Raw genomic sequence first — 19,292 nt, 5'->3', positions numbered from 1 at the left:
ATTACACAAGGGCATGGTCTTCAATATAACAGTAGTTATTAGGGGAGGGGGGGGGGGTGGGGGGGAGGCAGAAAAAACAACCTATGGGTTAACAAAAGTCCTGAATATGAAAAGTGTTTTCATAAAGGCTTTAAATAAAATATCAGGCATTGTGTATAACATTTTACAGCCCTCATATATCTTGGGCACATAAGGAAAAATAGGATATAACATGTTAGTAGTGACAGTTGCAGCACTGACCATATGATTTCTAACTGACATGGTCAGTCGGTTTGTCAATCCCAAAAAGTTTGACATTGATTTATCATGGCAGGTCATGTCACTTGCTCCTGGTTGTCATGACAGTGTCATCTATGTTGACACAATGGTCATGTCACATGGTCATGTTATGACCAGTAGCGTAGCGAGGGGGGGGGGGCGGGGGGGGGGGACATATATCCCCGGGCGCCGAGCTTAGGGGGCGCCAAAATGGGTTGGAAAAATAAATTGAAAGGTTGAGGGGGGTGCAAATTGAAAGTTTGAGGGGGGTGGGTGCAAATAAAAATCTCGAGGGGGGGGGGTGCAAATCGAACTCGAGGGGGGGGGGGTGCAAATCGAAATCTCGAGGGTGGGGGGGTGCAAATCGAAAAGTTTGTCCCCGGGCGCCTGGAAGGGTAGCTACGCCTCTGGTTATGACACTGGTTATGCCATGACATCACCAGTCTTTCTAGCCTATCTACGATAAATATAGCGTCCATGATTCTGTTATTATTAAAAGTTAAGGAACGGCGTGGCCGAACGGTAGAGCGCTAGACTGCTAACCCGAAAGTTTCGAGTTCGGATCCCGGACTCGAGTCTGTAGGCCGCCCCATAGTCCATTCAGCCCTGATGGGTACCTGACGTTATGGAAATAAAGCCTGCTAGACACATTGCTGATCACACTATCTGTATGCCGAAACCATTGAAATAGATGAACTCTACTACATCTGCCCCACGAGTTTTTAGCACGAATAAGAAAAGATAAAGATTATTTAACGTTATCATTACTATATCATCATTGCTTCCGTTAGCATGAGCAATAAAGATAGTGATTTACTTCTATTGTTTGCCTGCTCTATTGATTTAAGCAGTTTTTGTTTAAACAGACAAAACAAGGAATCTTACTTTTACATCTCTGATAATGCTGATGTAATCATCAGGCCATGGATGACTGCACACCAGTTTTATTGCCATTCAGTCAACCAATGACCAACTGGCATGATACGTCAAGCTCCAACAGAGCGTGGCGGGATCGATCCTCGGGTTAGAAACCACATAAAAACAAGGCACGAATCAATTTGCACTAATCCGAAACAAAAGATGCGTTTTGACAGAGGCAGTTTTGAACAAAAAATTATATTTGTGTTTTTACTTTCTCGTATACTGAGTAAGAGTATAGAGGAAGTATTGTAATCGTGCAAAAAAAAAAATCAAATGAGATGTTGACATTCCTCGCTGTTTTACAAATTCTGACATTTTTCGTGTACGGAGTAGAGAGGAAGTATTGTATTCGTGAAAGAAATTGAAATCTTGACATTTTACGCCGTCTTGAGTCTGTATGTATGTGTGCGTGTGCGTCTGTACAAATGATAACTTAAGTACTACCGTTTCAGTTAAGTTGATGTAATTTCGCATCTAAATAGCCTGTTATATCCAAATTGTAGTTTTCTGTCAATTTCATGCCGATTTTCGGTAACGGGAAATGGTACTAACTATACTTCTGGTTTCTCAAAAGCCGATAACTTTAGTATTGTTTAAGTTAGGTAATGTTACTTACATACAGACAGAGTTACTTCCAGGCATCTCTTCGGCACTTGATATTTTCGGGGGGGGGGGGCTCGACCATCCCCGAAGAGAGTCTACCCCCCCCGAACGAGATTGAATTTATATAGTAAAAATATACTTTTACTAGTGTCCGCCCCCCCCCCCAGAAAATGTTGACCCCCCTCCGAAAATATCAAGTGCCACCCCGGAGAAAAAAGTCTGGAAGAAACCCTGCATACAAACGCTTCAAATCTAAGACAGGGTGTGGGAAGAAAGGGTGATACATTTACAGTTTAATTCACTACTTCGTCAGGTTAATTTTATTTGTTTATATTAATAGTTTTGTTAGTCTACATCTACATAAAAAAACAATTATCAAACATTAACACACATCAACATATATTAACAGTTAGCTTATCAACATCAACAGTCAGATTATCAACATCATAAGTAAGAATATCAACCAAAACTGTTAACATATAAACATATTATAAAATATTAACAAGTTGTCTGGTTGATAAAAATATAAAAAAAAATAATTCAACAAAAATAAATAGGCTAAGTGGTCTTGGTCAAATCAACAAAATGGTGGAGGTCAAGTCAATAAAGTTGTGCTGGTCAAGTAAAAAAATGGTTGTGGTCAAGTCAACTAAATGGTGTTGGTCAAGTCAACTAGATGGTGTTGGTCAAGTCAACTAAATGGTGTTGGTCAAGTCAACTAGATGGTGTTGGTCAAGTCAACTAAATGGTGCTGGTCAAGTCAACTAAATGGTGCTGGTCAAGTCAACTAAATGGTGCTGGTCAAGTTAACTAAATGGTGCTGGTCAAGTCAACTAAATAGTTACATATAGTCGTTAGGTACTAGTTCACCTCTTTGATTGGCTGCTTTGTTTAAAACAGGAAATAACATTTATCAAGTCGGAAATCAACAAACACAGGCCAACCGAAACCAGGAACATTATCCCAGAGATTCCTATTCCGGTACTGACCGGTCTGTTGTCGGGGGTGGACTCCAGAGTCCTCCTGTAGGCCGACGTGTCCTTAGGGTTGACGAACAGGTACGTTTTTATTTTGGCCAGCAACTCATCCTTTTCCGACTGTGTTAGGTTCAACTTGGCGGAAGTCGCAACCCATAGGTCGCACTCGGAAGTGCTGTTGGGATTACTACTCGAAGTCGTTTCCGGTACGGTGACGTCACCGCCGGATGTCGTCGGGTCGGTTTTATATGTAGACACGTCGCTAGAGGTCGTCTGCAGGGTGCTATACGTAGACTCAAAAGTCGTGACGTCTGTTGTGGTTGTGGAGATTTCGTCAAAGCCGTATTGAATTTGTTGCTGAACTGCATACGACCAGTTGACCACTAGGTTTGAAACATTCTGAAAAAAAAATTCAAATACATTTTTCCCTCTGTAGCTTCATATACATCATAAACAAAAGTAAAAGAGTGGGGACATTTCATTTTCAAGCAGAATTTCTCCCAGCCATCTCTTCGGAGATGATAGTCTACCCCCCCCCCGCCCGAACGAAATGTAATTTATATAGAAAACATACTTTTACCAGTGCCTCCCCCCAGTGGCGTAGCGAGGTCGGGTGTCACCCGGTGCGGCACTTAATGGTGTCACCCACCAGAGGCGTAGCGACCCTTCCCGGGGACAAACTTTCAATTTTCGATTTGCATCCCCCCCTCAAACTTTCGATTTGCACCCCCCCCCCTCAAATTTTTCTCTATATATTTTGCTATTTTTTGCCTTGGTGTCACCCCCTAAATGGTGTCACCCGGTGCGGTCCGCACCCCCGCCCCACCCCTCGCTACGCCTCTGCCACACCCCCCCCCCCCCCCCCACTCCCTCCGGAGAAAAAAAGTCTGGAAGAAACCCTGATTTCAAGTATCTAACCTAGATAGACAATAAACGCTGTATGACTAATAAAAAAAGTTGGACCCTTAAAAATCGGAAGCCATTTGGCTTCACACCGATCAATCTCTCCCTTTTGATCCGCCATTGCTGGTAAACCACGAACAACCCCAGATTTTTTCAAAACTTTTCTGGCACATTTTTTAAAGAAAAAAAAAACCGCGAACTTTCTGAAGCAACTCTTGTCATGATTTTCGAACTACAGAAACATAAAAAAATAAAAAATAAAAACCCGAGAACGAAAATCTCTGGGTCGAAATTATGTCAACGGTCTGGGTAAAAACACAAAGGGGTGTATTGATCTCTGTTGGTGCCACCGATATCTCCACGGTACCACGGTGCTGTTTGATGAATGAAATGTGCCAGTCAAATCGTGGACATAAAAACAGACGTCAATCCGTCTATTGTCCTTCAGTCATCGAAACAAGCCCGCGAAGCTAAACTCAAAGGGTCCTTTATTTCAAACAATCAGATTGTTTTCGTACCTTAGTTTAAACAATCCAAAAATTTTTTTGTCTTTTTTTAAAAAACTTTTTTTGTACTATTTAAATTTCTTTTCTTCTACAATTTTTTTTGAAAAATCACAATTATAGTTTTTTTCCTACTCTTTGTTTACGAAAATTTCAATCAAACTCAAGATATAATATTTTAATTAAATGTTTTATAGTTTGATAACATCACTTCATTATAACAGCATTACTCGGCTATAGGCATGCATTACCCAACTACCCCTCTCACCCATTGTGAAACCACCTTTTGTTATCGAACTATGGAAACCCGTATTGTCATATTGTCTAGAAGTGGTACAATACAATCGTATTACGAGATATTGTCGAGGTTTTCCAATCTCGAAGAATCGCTTCGTGACAGTACAATGTAAACAAAGTTTAGGTCTGTGCAGTGTTAGCATTGTTCTGTGCTTGTGCGTCGTTAGCACGAGTGCGTATTGGTGCTTGCATGTGCAGGTGTGTGTGTGTGTGTGTGTGCGCGTGTGATGTTAAATGTATTTGTGGAGAGGTAAACGAAACAATAGTTGATTACTTAGAACGATATTTGAATGATTAGATCATTACCTGATTAATTAGAACACTACTTGATTGATTAGAACCATACTAGATCAGTTCAAACAAACCTTCATTAATTAGATCACCATTAGGTCAATTACAATTATACATCATCACTTAGAACAATGCTTGATTAATTAGTACATTCCTAGTCTTGATCATTAAGAACTGACCTTGATTCATGAGAACAATATTTGATTAAATACAAATTACTCGACCAATTTGCACCCCCCCTCAAACTTTCGATTTATAATGCAAAAATGCAGCTAAAATGACATTTTAATTTGTTTTTACAACCCATTTTGGCACCCCCCTAAGGTCGGCGCCCGGGGACATATGTACCCCCCCTGCCCCCCCCCCCCCCCATCGCTACGCCTCTGCGACCAGCTTGTGAATATTTCGTGCTTTCATCGTCAAACAATGAACAAGACACCTACTCGATAAACTAACAGTGGCGTAGCGAGGTCGGGTGTCACCCGGTGCGGCACTTAATGGTGTCGACCCCCCCCCCCCCCCCCCCCCCAGAGGCGTAGCGGCCCTTCCCGGGGACAAACTTTCAAATTTTCGATTTACACCCCCCTCAAGTTTTCAATTTGCACCCCCTTCAAACTTTCGATTTGCACCCCCCCCCCCTCAAGTTTTTCTCTATATATTTTGCTATTTTTTGCCTTGGTGTCACCCCCCTAAATGGTGTCACCCGGTGCGGTCCGCACCCCCCGCCCCCTCGCTACGCCTCTGCAAACGAATACAACCCCGCCTTCCCCCCGAGCTGTGTTCATCACTAAATAGTCCCAGTTTGATTCTATCAACGTTTGGATTTGAATACACGAGAATAAAAATAACAATGGATTAACATAATTTATACCCTCATCTTCAGTTTCAAGCTTCATAGCTCTGCTATTCTGTCAGTACTTTCAAGATCGACGTTTAAAGAAAAACAAATAACAAAAATGTAAAAAAAAAAAGACAACATTGAATGGGACTTCAAAAGTAGATTTATCAATCCTTACCTGCTTGTTAAGATGAGCTAAGGATGTACACATTTTTATCCCCGTACCGGAAATGTACAGGTAAGCAGCGAATCTCGCATTTGATTGGTTAGTATCTATCCAATGATGAAAGACGTCAATCTTTAGGTAACCGCCCACTAATCCACTCTCCTTCAAACCGGAAGAAACATTCACCCACGTGACTGAGGTCACGGCCGAGCCGTTGACCCGGAACTGTGACGTCGCGTTGGCGTGCATGACGACGAAGAGGTAAGCCGAGAAACCGGAAGCGTTGTAAAGAAAAGATGGCGTCGTCCAGGAGTAGTTACTGGCCCAGGCAGCTCGTGGTAACAGGTTGACTGCGCAGGAGCTCAAGTCATGGGTGACTGACGCGTTGACTGACTCGGTGACTTGCGTCAGCAGGACTGGCCGGTCGGATCTGATGAGGTGGAACCTCTGGGTGGGCGTCAGACGGAACTGGAGGATATCCCCTGGGCTGGTTAAGAAGCTGCGGCCGGGAGAGGAATAGTCTAGAAGCTCTGGTACCTGGGGCACACACAGGGAAAAATATGTTATTGGGATGTCCATATATGACATAGGGGTGTGGAGGGGGGGGGGAAGGTTGTTACGGTGTGCTTCTTGAGGCGACAGGCGAAGAGTGTGTGTGTGTGTGTGTGTGCATGTTAGAGGTTATGAAAATGTATATAATTATATATGTATTTCAAAGAGATAAAAGCAAACAATTTTGTAATTTTTAAATATTTAACCTTTTCCTTTATTTAAAATAAAATGCAGGAATTTGAATACTTTCTTTTAAATGTGGGTGTTTGTGTGTGTGTGTGTGGGGGGGGGGGGGAGTGTCTGACCTTTTGTGACGGCGTGTATCGATGGTAGACAATAAGACTTTTGTTTAGCTAACTCAAACACTTTTGAAAATATCCGATAAGCAACAATTTTGAACTATACTGTAGTAAAAAAAGCCCCCCCCCCCCCCCTTATACATTTTTTCTTCTTAATAATTAAAATATATCTGTATTACTCATCTCTGAGGTATTATCTGATTATTCCCTATCCCTACCAAGCCCATCTTTCCTAACCCCCAACTCGACTCCCCCCCCCCCCTCCAGCATCAGGTTACCTCGACGGTTTTCTTCCCCATGATAGACCCCCACCCAATCTCTCACCCCCAACTATATTTACCACCCTATTTGACCCCCCCTCCCCCACACACATCTTCCAGCCTCGACTGTTGTGTTGCCCATGTTGCCCCGGTCTAAATTTACCATCCCTTTATGACACCCCCGGTCTAAATTTACCATCCCTTTATGACACCCCCGGTCTAAATTTACCATCCCTTTATGACACCCCCCGGTCTAAATTTACCATCCCTATATGACACCCCCCGGTCTAAATTTACCATCCCTATATGACAACCCCGGTCTAAATTTACCATCCCTATATGACACCCCCGGTCTTAATTTACCACCCCTATTTGATCCCCCTCCCCCCCACTCCCCCCTCGCGTTACCTCGACTGTTGTGTTTCCCATGATAGAGACAACTATGTATGTAATCACAGACGACGAGTCGAATGACGGTATCGTGACGTAATCACTTCCGGCAACGTCAACCGGAAGTAGTTGCTCCGTGTTCCACGTCTCATCCGGACTGGCTACGTCATCGCTGACCTGAAATCAGTGAACAACTTTGGAACAAGTCATTTACTAGTCACAACTGACGAATGTGATCGACTATACAAATAAAAACCCCACAATTTGAAATACCGTAAAACGTCAAATAATGTGTTATATACTTATGTTTACAAACCATTTCAATATTTTAAACATTAATGACCTTAATAAAAACAAACTTTTTAAATCGATAAGACAAAAATTAATTTTAAAAATGTTATACCCACAAGACAAAAAATAAAACAGATTGTCTTAAATTAATAGTGAAATTAGTTCTTGCATATTACTACAGCTGAAGAAAATCTCCGCCTATTTTTTTCATTTTTTTTTCATTTTTAAACGTATTTTATTGCTACCCCCAATACAATTCAGTATTACGTGTCAACGTCTGTGGCGCCATATGACCCGTTGACCTAATAAAGGCGGCTTTTTTAGTCAATGTAGCTCAAAAGACATTGTTCAACCGAGAACAACTACAAGGCAGCAGTTGTTAGATTTTGGTGTCATCTTTCCTAAATGGGTGGCTGTTTCCAGCTAACGAGCCTCTGTCTGGGGGTTCGAACTTAAGACTTTTGTGGGTTATCTCTCTGTACCACCAAATTTCCCACTTTTTCTATTATGTATGTTAAACATCGTAACCGTATGTGCAAAAGCTCCCTCCCCACACCCACCCTGAATTTTTTTATAGCTATGGCGTCAGCACTTTGTACAGTTCATTAAAAATAATTTTTAAAAAAAAGGGTCCCGAAACGAAAACGATACAGAAACAACTTTTCACATTTTCCTAGAAATCTACCTTTTCCTAACAAAACAACAAAAATCTATTGAATTGGAATTTTAAAAAAAAATGAACACCATTAAAAAAAATAATAAAATAAAACTGGTCGATTTCGCGTCAAATTTTTTGTTCTGAAGGTCCAGTCACCCAAAGATTCCTTTCATCACCTTTCTTTTCAAATCTCGTCTAGTTAACCTTTCCCATAGACAAAAAAAAATTCTAACAGAATTATTAACACTACCAACTAGTTATCATTAAATAAAACCAGTCCACTTGCAGTGTCGAGACCTGAATGAATTATTCTGTTCTGATATGCAGGCGCTTTGAAGCATGGGAGATTTTTAATAGGGCATTAAATGGAGGCAGCACCGTCAGGCTTCATTAGACTCGATGAAAACGGGATAAGGAAGGTCATACAAGGGATTTTTTTCCCAGACACTTTCTCCGGGGTGTGGAGGGGCGACATTTAATAAACGGAGGGGGAACTGGAATTTATGTTTCCTATTTTCGTCCGGTTGGGGGAGGGGGGAATACATGAAAGAAACACGGGTTCTTCACACAACACACACACGCATACAAACACATTCTCTCACGTACGCAAGCACACACACACACATACACACACACACACACACACACACACATATATATATATATATATATATATATATATATATATATATATATATATATATATCCTATTCGTGTCAAATTTCAGTTTTCCACATTAAAATAATATTTACTTTAAGAAAATTTACTCTTTGTTTTCCATGCTACAAATGTATGTACTAAATTCTAATCACTTAGCTCTATAACATATGCTGAATTCAAGCCCCTGTTCTAGGTTCTGAATATTCAAAACAACCATCACGTGATACCAAGATCCATACTACTGGATTGTATTTAAGATGATAAATATTTTTCTATCTTTAGAATGGCTGTTTATTTATTCAGGTGAACAAAACTCTTCAATGTTTTCAAAAACATCTTTCATTGAACGGCTGTGAGAGATTCAAGTAGTTTACTTTTGTGGGGAATTTTAAAACAGGGCTAATTTTTTTTATTGAGAATGTATTTGTTAAGGAAACGTGTTCAAATTTTAATAGCCTACTCATGCTATCCTCGAGCGTTGCCATAGCAACGACACAACAACAGCAATTGAGCTGACTATGTTTTGAAGCAATGTTGTATACAGTTAACCAGCTGTTTTTAAACAGGGAGTATTGGACTAGTGCTAGGGAAGGTGTGGACAAGTGCTAGGGGAGGTGTGTGTTAGTGCTATGGGAGGTGTGGTCTAGTGCTAGTGAAGGTGTGGACTAGTGCTAGGGGAGGTGTGTGTTGGTGCTAGGGGAGGTGTGGGTTAGTGCTAGGGGAGGTGTGGTCTAGTGCTAGGGGAGGTGTGGACTAGTGCTAGGGGAGGTGTGGACTAGTGCTGGGGGAGGTGTGGACTAGTGCTATGGGAGGTGTTGTCTAGTGCTATGGGAGGTGTTGTCTAGTGCTAGGGGAGGTGTGGACTAGTGCTGGGGGAGGTGTGGACTAGTGCTATGGGAGGTGTTGTCTAGTGCTATGGGAGGTGTGGTCTTTTTACCGTTAGGTCCAAGAAGGTGATTACTTTTCTTAACCTCTTTTTTGATCCACGTACCATTAGGTAAATAGCCCAACAGTTATAGACCAACATAATCATGATTTTAATTAGATCTTCTTCTTCGTTCTAAATTTTAGTGTTGGAAGGGATTCCCTACAACAATTAAGTATATGCTGTCCCCAGCTAACGAGCCTCATCTGCCCGAAATTAAATCTAATAAGGATAAACTATTCGATCAACGTTGATAAAAATCACCATTGATGTGTTATTTGCCATTATAACTGTAAAAAAAATAATTACTTCAGATCAACAATTTTACCCTATAAATTAGATACACATAAGTCCAGCTATTCAACCAATAAACCAAGTCTTTAGTTCTGTCAAGTTCACCAATTATCGTTTCAACTAAAATACCCGCTTTGTTTCACCGACAGCTCTTCAGATTCCCCGCAGACGACCCTGTCCTCATTGATTATTTACTTACCTCGATGCACAAAGCGATTGCTTAAAAACTTGGAATGAAAGGCTGTCACGATTATCCCGGAGCAAATAAAACAAATCTATACCCGCTATTTTTCCCGTTTTATTTGCGTGTTTACAAAGTAATATACATTTTTTTTGCCTGCAGCCTTAGCTGTCTTGGAGGAAGAGAGAAAGTTTATTTTTATTGCGTCTGAATTGTCTTTTGGTTAAAATAAATAAAGGTTTAATCTCTCACAAAACTCTATCGGTAATTTTGTAAATAACGGCTCACACGATTTGTTTTTCCCACGTTTTTTCTTTAACTTGCTTTCTCTGTGTCTTTGTTTGTTTGTTTGTCTTTCCAATCAAATCTTGCGATCGAAATTTCTGGCACTTCCCAGTTAGCTAGCGCGCTGAAATTTTCAGGGAAGCTTTCTTTTGGATGACCATTGAATATTCAATTGTTATTATTACTAAATTGATCAATGGAAACATTTTATTGAGCATTTTAGACCGCTATATAATCTATATATATAATTCTCCTCTGCTAGCCATTAGAAAAAAAACCAGCGACGCGTACCTCGCGCGCAGTGAAGCGAACGATCACATGTCGCCACAGGCTTAGGGGCAGAGAATTTAGCTTGAACCGAGTTTAAACTTACAGGAGGTAGGCCAGTTTGGGGGAGACGATATGGTCGAGTGGTTGGGCACACGATTGCTATCCCACTCGACACGGGTTCAAATCTATGTGTTCTAGTCAGTAACGTATTCAAACAACGTGTTTTTTACGAGTTGTCTTTTTACGAGTTGTCTTTTTACGAGTTGTCTTTTTACGAGTTGTCTTCGTTTACCCAAAAAAAGTGAAAAGATAAAATCGATAGCAAGATTTTAATGCAAACAAACAGACAAAGACTAAAAAGTAGAAAATAATAATCATTAAAAAAGTTTTAAAAAACCCACGTTTTCTGATTGAACTAAAAAGTAGAAAATAAATGCTATAGGCCCTACATCACAATAATGCAAGCGATCACTCTACTATAAGCGAGCAAAAACGTGGGGCGCCGTGATTTTCTTACAGTTTCTAATACTGTTGACTCTCTACAAGCTCCCTAATAAAAGTCAATAGTATTATCTAATCAATAGTAATATAACTTTTACTTCGGCGCCCCACGTTTTTGATCGCTTATAGTAGAGTGATCGCTTGCATTATTGTGATGTAGGGCCTATAGCATTTATTTTCTACTTTTTAGTTCAATCAGAAAACGTGGGTTTTTTAAAACTTTTTTAATGATTATTTTAAACAAACATGCAAATATAAAAGAATGTTTTTTTTTTTTTTTTACAAATTCTTTTTTAACAGCCCATTTGTTTTCAAAAGCTTGTAGAGAGAATATTCTAATATAACGTTAGGGGGGATGGCAACTCGGGATATAGACATGCTTTTTAATCAGTTTTTACATACTTAAACTTTTAAAAATAGAATAGAATCTCGTAGAAAAAAAAATCGCGCCCAAAGTGAACAGCAAACAATGCGTGTATAATATGGAATATTAGTACTTTATAAATTCAAATGCGTTTTTTGAGAAATCTGGAATAGCTTAAAGTAGTACTTCCGGTCAGCGGAAATTACTCAAAGTTTGATAGCATTAGATCCTTTACTTATATGTGAAATTTCGTCTATCAGAAACAGTACTCAAGTTACAGGCTTTTGAAAAACTTAAAGTAGAATAAGTTCCACTGCCGGTTACAGGAAATCGCTGAAAAGTTGATACATTTAATTTAATACCCATGTGTGAAATTTCGTCAACCTAGCTGTAACGGTACTCAAGTTATTGTGTGTCATAGACAGACACTTAGATACACACACATAGACATACAGAAAAGATTGCAAAATTAAGTTTTTCCGAATCAGGAAGGTCTAAAACGTAAAGATTTGTGAAAATCTCGATTCCAGTTTTTGCACGATTACAATACTTCCTCTATACTTCGTGTACGAGAAAGTAAAAACATGACTGATTTAAACTGACTGAATAGTTAAAACATGACTGATCTAAACTGACTGAATAGTTAAAACATGACTGATCTAAACTGACTTTGACTCACCTGTTGAGTGCCAGCAAAGACCAGCACAGGTTTCTGAGATTCCAACAAAGTCCCAGACAGATCCACGCCAGCCTGTAGCAAAACTCCCTCCAGGGCGTCCATAGAAAACCCAACCTGCTTGGGGCCGGTCACCCCGATCCCATCCAAGGTGAAGGTCAAAGGTGACGTCATGCCACCGGGGAACTTGGCCTGTACGATCGTGGCGTTTTCAACTGCTAAAACTACACAATAAAACCGCAGGATGTTGTAGTTTACGTTGGGAGTCTGTGGACCGCTGATGACGACGTACCAGAGCCTGGCGGAAGTCGTGGGCAAGATGGCGGCCAGCGATGACGTGCGTGCGGCCACGTGCTGGATGAAGAACACGCTGACGTCATCGGTGGAAGCGACGTCGATCACGGAGTTGAAAACGCCGGAGGAATTTGAGATCGTCTGCGAGGGATCCGGAAGTCGAAGCTGAAACGTCGGGTTGAAGAAGGTCAAGGCTGCTGAGGTCGTGTTTGTGGAAGGTACAAAGGTGATGGAAATCAGAGTCGGTATTCCCCACGTGACCAGGCCCGTTGTTGTGATTACTAGCGTCCTTTCCGGTTTACCGAGGGTGGACGAGTACAGGAGGTTTGGGATCAGGTAATGGTATCTGTAAGGTAATGTTGTGGGTGGAGTTGTCGTTGTGGGCGGGGCTGTCGTTGTTGGCGGGGCTGTCGTTGTGAGCGGGGTTGTCGTTGTGGGCGGGGCTGTCGTTGTGGGCGGGGCTGTTGTGGGCGGAGCAGTTGTGGGCGGAGCAGTTGTGGGCGGAGCAGTTGTAGGCGGAGCAGTTGTGGGCGGAGCAGTTGTGGGCGGAGCAGTTGTGGGCGGAGCAGTTGTTGGGGGCAGTGTTGTTGTTGGCGGATTAAATGTAGTTACGGTCGTAGGAGCAGCAGTTGTTGTGTACTGCGATTCTGTTAAAGAATTAACAAAAGGGCATTGTTTTATTTAAACGTATAGTATAATTAAGATGAAAGGGATTATAAAGACACAGCATTTTATGGCGATAGACTTAAATCGATTTATCTGACTAGAGGGGCAACACAAAAATGTCTTATTTGCTATGATCCCTCTTATGATTATTTTAACATCTCTAAATAATACGAAAGAATAACGAACACAAATGTAATAAAGTTTCCATTCCAAATAACGCTGACCTTAAAAGACTCAAAATTTAAAAAAAAAATCTATGCTACCTTTTCTACTCAGACAAGCTCACTTAAGCTTTCACACTGATCAATGACTCTATATCAGAGATCAACAAAATCAATTGGTTTAACCGGGTTGATTGACAACCCCCCCCCCCCCCCCCCCTGGGAACTGAGTGTTCGTGAACTTGTTACAAAATAAAGGTGAATGCCTGGCCTTACTACACCCCGGAAGAACCGCTGCTTCAGGGGCGTGGGTTTTTGCTTCAACACCACCTGAAACATGTGTGGTCACGTGCTACACATGTTTCTCGCGTCGGATAATAAGGGCTGCCTGGGGCTGAGCACCCCTGCATCCCGCCCCCCCCCCCCGTATTTACCCCCCGGAGAAATTACCCCCCACTGACAATTACCCCCCTGGGCAATTCCCCCCCCCCCCCCATACATCCACCAAGATAGAATCCTGATTCTAACTCCAACTCTATACCTATATATTACTTTAATCCTAACCTTAAGACAAAGACTAAAAACCTAAGAATTCACCTCACCCTAAAACTAACCCAAAACCAAACCCAACTCTAGACATTGATTTAAGCCTAACCCTGATCCTAACCCTAACCCTAGACATAGCCCAAACTCAAACCCTAATCCTAAACCTAGCCCAAACTCAAACCCCTAACCCTAGCTGAACCTTAAGCTATGACCGGGGGTAATGTCCTACTGGGCGGGGGGAAACGTCCGGGGGATAATTGACGGGGGGGGGGGGGGTAATGCCCTGTTCCCACCCCACCTACTGACGCCAGACCTATTTCAAACAACAATGTCTCAAATTCTCTCATAGTTTGGGTTTGTTATTTCGGTTTTCACAATTAGCTTTAACACTGAATAATACATGTGAGGAAATAAAATTAAAACTGACATTTTTTTTTACTTGAGGCATTTGTTTTAGTTTTAGTCAATTAAACCCGTAGACATTAAGTCATTCAGTCAGTTTATTAAGTCGGTGTTTGGGCGATTGACCTGTCGTTTGGTCAGTAAATCAGTCAGTAGTCCGACCAGATTGTTTACGGGTAACTGAGCAGTGAACGCGGCTGCCGATGACGTCACTAACATCCGTCTGAAAGCTCTGGGGAGCAAGTCGTTAAGAAACCGGAAGTGAGGTAATGTCGTCGTTGTAAACAAAACATCTGATTGGCTGTATTCGAGAGATCGATACATTGATAACTGAATAAAACTAAAGGGGGGGGGGTCTCATTGATTTAACAGGAAAAACGGTTCAAAGAGAACACATTATTTCAATGGGAACACACTATTTCAAAGGGAACACATTGATCTAAATGATAACCATTTGATATAAAAAGGAACGACGTTTGATCCTTAAAAGGGGACACTTTGATTTAAAAGATGGTGAGGGGGGGGGGGGTAGGGGGCATTGATTTAGTTGCGAACACACAGGCTTAGAAAAAAACCCAAATCCACATCAAATACATTAAATTGTGCAATGGAGAATGAACACGACAACACGACACGACGACAACACGACACGATGACAACACGACACGACGACAACACGACACGACATCACCACATGACGACAACATGACACGATAACAACACGACACGACAACACGACACGACGACAACACAAGACAACAACACGACAAGACAACAACACGGCATGACGACAAAGAAGCCGGGACTTAAAGCGTCGTCATTGGAACACATTTTTCTAGCGCTCATCTGTGTTGTTTGAGCGAAACATGATTCCATCACACACCGACAAACAGAGGATTCTGACACACGTTCTGTGGGACGTCACCGACACACTTGGGATGGGATTCTCATGGTGACGTGGCCGACACACAGAGGAACTTCACCGTGACATCACTGACACAGAGAGGAACCTTATGTGACGTCACCGACACACAGAGGAATCCCACAGTGACGTCACCGACACATATGATTCTCACGAAGACGTCACCACACACACAGACGGCTGCAGCTCCCCCCCCCCCATCTACTCACGGTCACATGTTGCAGACGCGTAGTCGCAGGTGGCGCCAGTTCCACAGTACACGGTGCCGGGTGCACAGGGCCTGCTCAACCACACTCCGTTGTCACACTGGAGGTAGCTGGTCACGTTGCTTGGGTCAATCTGGTAGGTGCCAAGGTCACAGGCCAGCGTGTCTTGTAGCACGAGAGCTACAAACATACATGACTACATTCATACATTACAGAAAAAAAAATTATATATATATATATATATATATATATATATATATATATATATATATATATATATATATATATATATAAGGCCTACTTAAAACAGCAAAAATGAACAGTGTCAAATTAAAACAATGATCATAATAAATAAGTTTTTGTTAAGGAGTATCGCATTTGTTTAATAATACAAAATAACAATTGTTTACGATTATTTTGTTTACTAACAGTGTAGTAAAATTGAACTGACCGTTTAAAGGTCAATACAAATACACATTTTTATAAAAACAAGTTAATAAAAAGTCTAGTGACAATTTAAGCGCAATTTCCTTATGTTATCTAAAAATAGATAGTGATCACAAAGACGTATAATGCTGGGGTGCGTTCAAGCTAGGAGAACGATCGGTTTGTAGGTGTTTATGTAATTTTTAAAAAATTTTGTGACCGAACGAAAGGATATTTTTGAAAACTGTCTTCTGCAATATTGCTCTAAATTATGGCAGGAATCGATTGGTAAATGTTTCAAGTCGCTAAGTGGTCTGGTTGCCGAGATATGGGCCAAAAACTGCATTTTTTCGAGGATTTTTGGCTTTTCCGGGAAATCCAGGAAGGAATTCCGGGAATTTTTTGGCCCACAATCATCCTCGGAACTTGCTTAACATATTTGCTTTGGAACTAGTCCTCGATATTGCTTCGTTGAGGAGGAGATACGACTTAAAGCTGCGGTAAAGCTGCGGACACACATCCCTTCATTCATCCATCCAGAAATGACGAGTTAATAATCGCAATTGTCCGTATGGAAATTGCGCTAAAAATAGTGTTAAGCCGGAGGCGAATTATCAAAGAACTAAAGACAGCAGGGATGTCTTCTAGTTCATAGCAAACTACACAGAGGGGACCGGGCAAAGTTAAAGGTAATGGTTGAGGCAAGGGCCGCCTTATGCATTAGGTACTGTGCCTTGGGCCTACAAACTTTTAAGGCTTACGAAAGTCAGAAACGATTTAGATATATCGACATTAAGATGGATTAATTACTATTGTGTCGATTACTACTTCCTGAAATTGTATTTCGTAAATGCATTAGCCAATTCTTTGCAAATTAAAATTTGTGACTTTTTTCCTGTGACTTTTTTCTATAACTTTCCCACAAGCGTCTATTGACCTAAGCTCAACAAGGAGTAAAGAGGATCAAAGTAACAGCAGGGTTAAGTTTTATATTGAGGGGTAGGTTGCGTTACCAAGCCGATGATAAAAAAAGTTTCCAGTATTTGTTGGTTCTGGTCGATAGCACATAAATTACACGCAAACAGTTGCCATTTGAAGCAAGTCTGAATGTAAATTCAAATATTCCTACTATAACTACTACACGACTAGCAAACTGAATACAGCACACACAACAAAGTTAACCAGAGTTTCTTTTAGGCTAATTCCACCACCCCTCGAAATTTCATGTGCCAACCTCATCCGGAGTAAAAAAAAAAGTCTGAAAGAACCCCTGACCAGAACTTACCCAGCACACACAGGAAGCACAGGTTACTTAACAATCCAAGCATGACGCTGTACGCTTGAGTTCACATGGACTGAAATAGCCTGGCGTGACCGTTTCGCTCCAGCACGTCTGCAACACGTCCGACTACTCACCCACACACCACAACATCACACATCCTGCGTGTTTCCTAGTTGAACTGAAAGAATCGACACTTCTACTTTCTGCGTCTATTCCATTCTGAAATAAGTTTTCTCTTCCAAGTTTAAGCGATGTTATACTGTTACAATATTTAAATAGCCTTTACGGTATCTCTAACAAAAACGTATTTTTGTAAAATCGATATTCAGTTGCTAGAATAATACAACAAGCGAATTTATTTTCGTTGGCGAACAAGCATTAAAAACCGATAAAAACGGGTTCAAAAATTATGGTCATTTGAGAGTTTGGACTACCCTCAACCAATCCGAAAGATTAAATACGTACGCGCCAAAACACGATCACTGTCGAATGAAGGAAGGGCGGAGAATTTAAAATGAGGCAGACAGCGAAGGGAGCTAACAGCGGAACGAAATATGCAACGGTTGTCTTCCCCTGGCGCAGATCGACGACTGATTTTACGATGTGAAGGGGAAAGACGTTCAATGAATTGGTTTTTAAATGAAGTGTGCAGTGTACGGTTATGAATATTCGTTATGGGTTAAGGTTTGGCTGGGCTGTGGGAAGGGGCGTGACTAAGTTATTGAAACTTTGTAAAACAAATCATTCGCGTGGGTTAAATTGTTTGTAACAGTTTTCTCACTCAGGGGAGATAACGTTTGTTAGATGACATGTTATGTAACATACATGGGGCTCTGCATCCCATCTTGTAGCACAGATCTGAGCCGGTAAAACAGTTTGTAAATTAAGCGCAACAGCTTTTACAAACAGAACATTTTTTTTGAGTTACTTTTTACTTCCAGAATAGCATTTACTAAAACAGCTTTTACTAAAAAAAAACCCAATCTTTTACTAAAAGAACAGCTTTAAATAAAAGAACAGCTTTGAATAAAAGAACAGCTTTAAAAATAAACCGGGAGTGATCTCCCCTAAACTTTCTCGAATATTCTTATATGAAACAACAGGGGATGGCAACTCGGGATATAGACCTGATTTTTAATCCATTTTAAATACTTACACTTTTTAAAATAGAATACAATCTCGTGGAAAAAAGAATTGCACACCAAGTGAACGACAAATAAAATGTGCATAATAGCGCGGAATATTATTAGTACTTAATAAATTCACATGCGTTTTTTTTTTTTGAGAAATCGGAAATAGCGAAAATTACTACTTCCGGTTAACAGAAATTACTCAAAATTTAATAGAAGGCAGAGAATTAGATCTTTTACTAACAATTTCATGTATATATCTGAAATAGTACTCAAGTTATAGGCTTTTGAAAAATTCAAAGTAGAAAAAGTTCCACTTCCGGTATCCGGAAACCGCTCAAAAGTTGATACGGTTCTACGATTTTGATATAATACTTATATATGAAATTTCATCAACCTAGCTGTAACGGTACTCAAGTTATCGTGTTTACACACACAGTTAGACATACACACATACACACACACAGACATACGAACAAGATTGCAAAAACTATGTTTTTCCGACTGAGGGAGGTGTAAATAGTCGAGATTTGCAAAAAACTCGATTTTTTTCGCACGATTACAAGACTTTCTCTTTACTTCGTATATACGAGAAAGTAAAAAGAATAGCTTTTGCAAAAAGAACAGCATTTACAAAATAGCAGCTTTTACTACAGAAAAACAGCTTTTACTAAAGAAAAACAGCTTTTACTAAAAGAACAGCTTCTATTACTTGAACAGCTATGTCTACATCAGCATGGACTAGTTGCTAAACCCAACACACCATCTAAACCTAGCAAACCCAACACAACATCTAGACTTTTACCAAACCCAACACACCATCTAGACCTAGCAAACCAACACACCATCTAGACTTCTACCAAACCCAACACACCATCTAGACCTAGCAAACCC

At 40.8% G+C, this 19,292-nt stretch overlaps 1 protein-coding gene across 1 annotated transcript; it reads right to left on the bottom strand.

Moving 5' to 3' along the window:
- Positions 1-2,648: 2,648 nt before the first annotated feature.
- LOC131931550 (mucin-2-like) lies at positions 2,649-17,381 on the bottom strand. The gene is made up of 6 exons (XM_059288387.1): positions 17,272-17,381; positions 15,564-15,740; positions 12,367-13,304; positions 7,277-7,435; positions 5,770-6,294; positions 2,649-3,158 (listed from the first exon to the last, which is right to left on the bottom strand). Exons 1-6 carry the CDS (start codon positions 17,312-17,314, stop codon positions 2,649-2,651), a joined length of 2,352 nt encoding a protein of 783 aa, XP_059144370.1. The 5' UTR covers positions 17,315-17,381.
- Positions 17,382-19,292: the final 1,911 nt, after the last annotated feature.

Source organism: Physella acuta, unplaced genomic scaffold (genome assembly GCF_028476545.2).
Source record: "Physella acuta isolate Inbredline_101_S28 unplaced genomic scaffold, ASM2847654v3 ptg001993l, whole genome shotgun sequence".
Classification (NCBI taxonomy): domain Eukaryota; kingdom Metazoa; phylum Mollusca; class Gastropoda; family Physidae; genus Physella; species Physella acuta.
The sequence above is the reverse complement of the archived record's forward strand: the minus strand, read 5'-3'. Positions and strand labels throughout refer to the sequence as shown.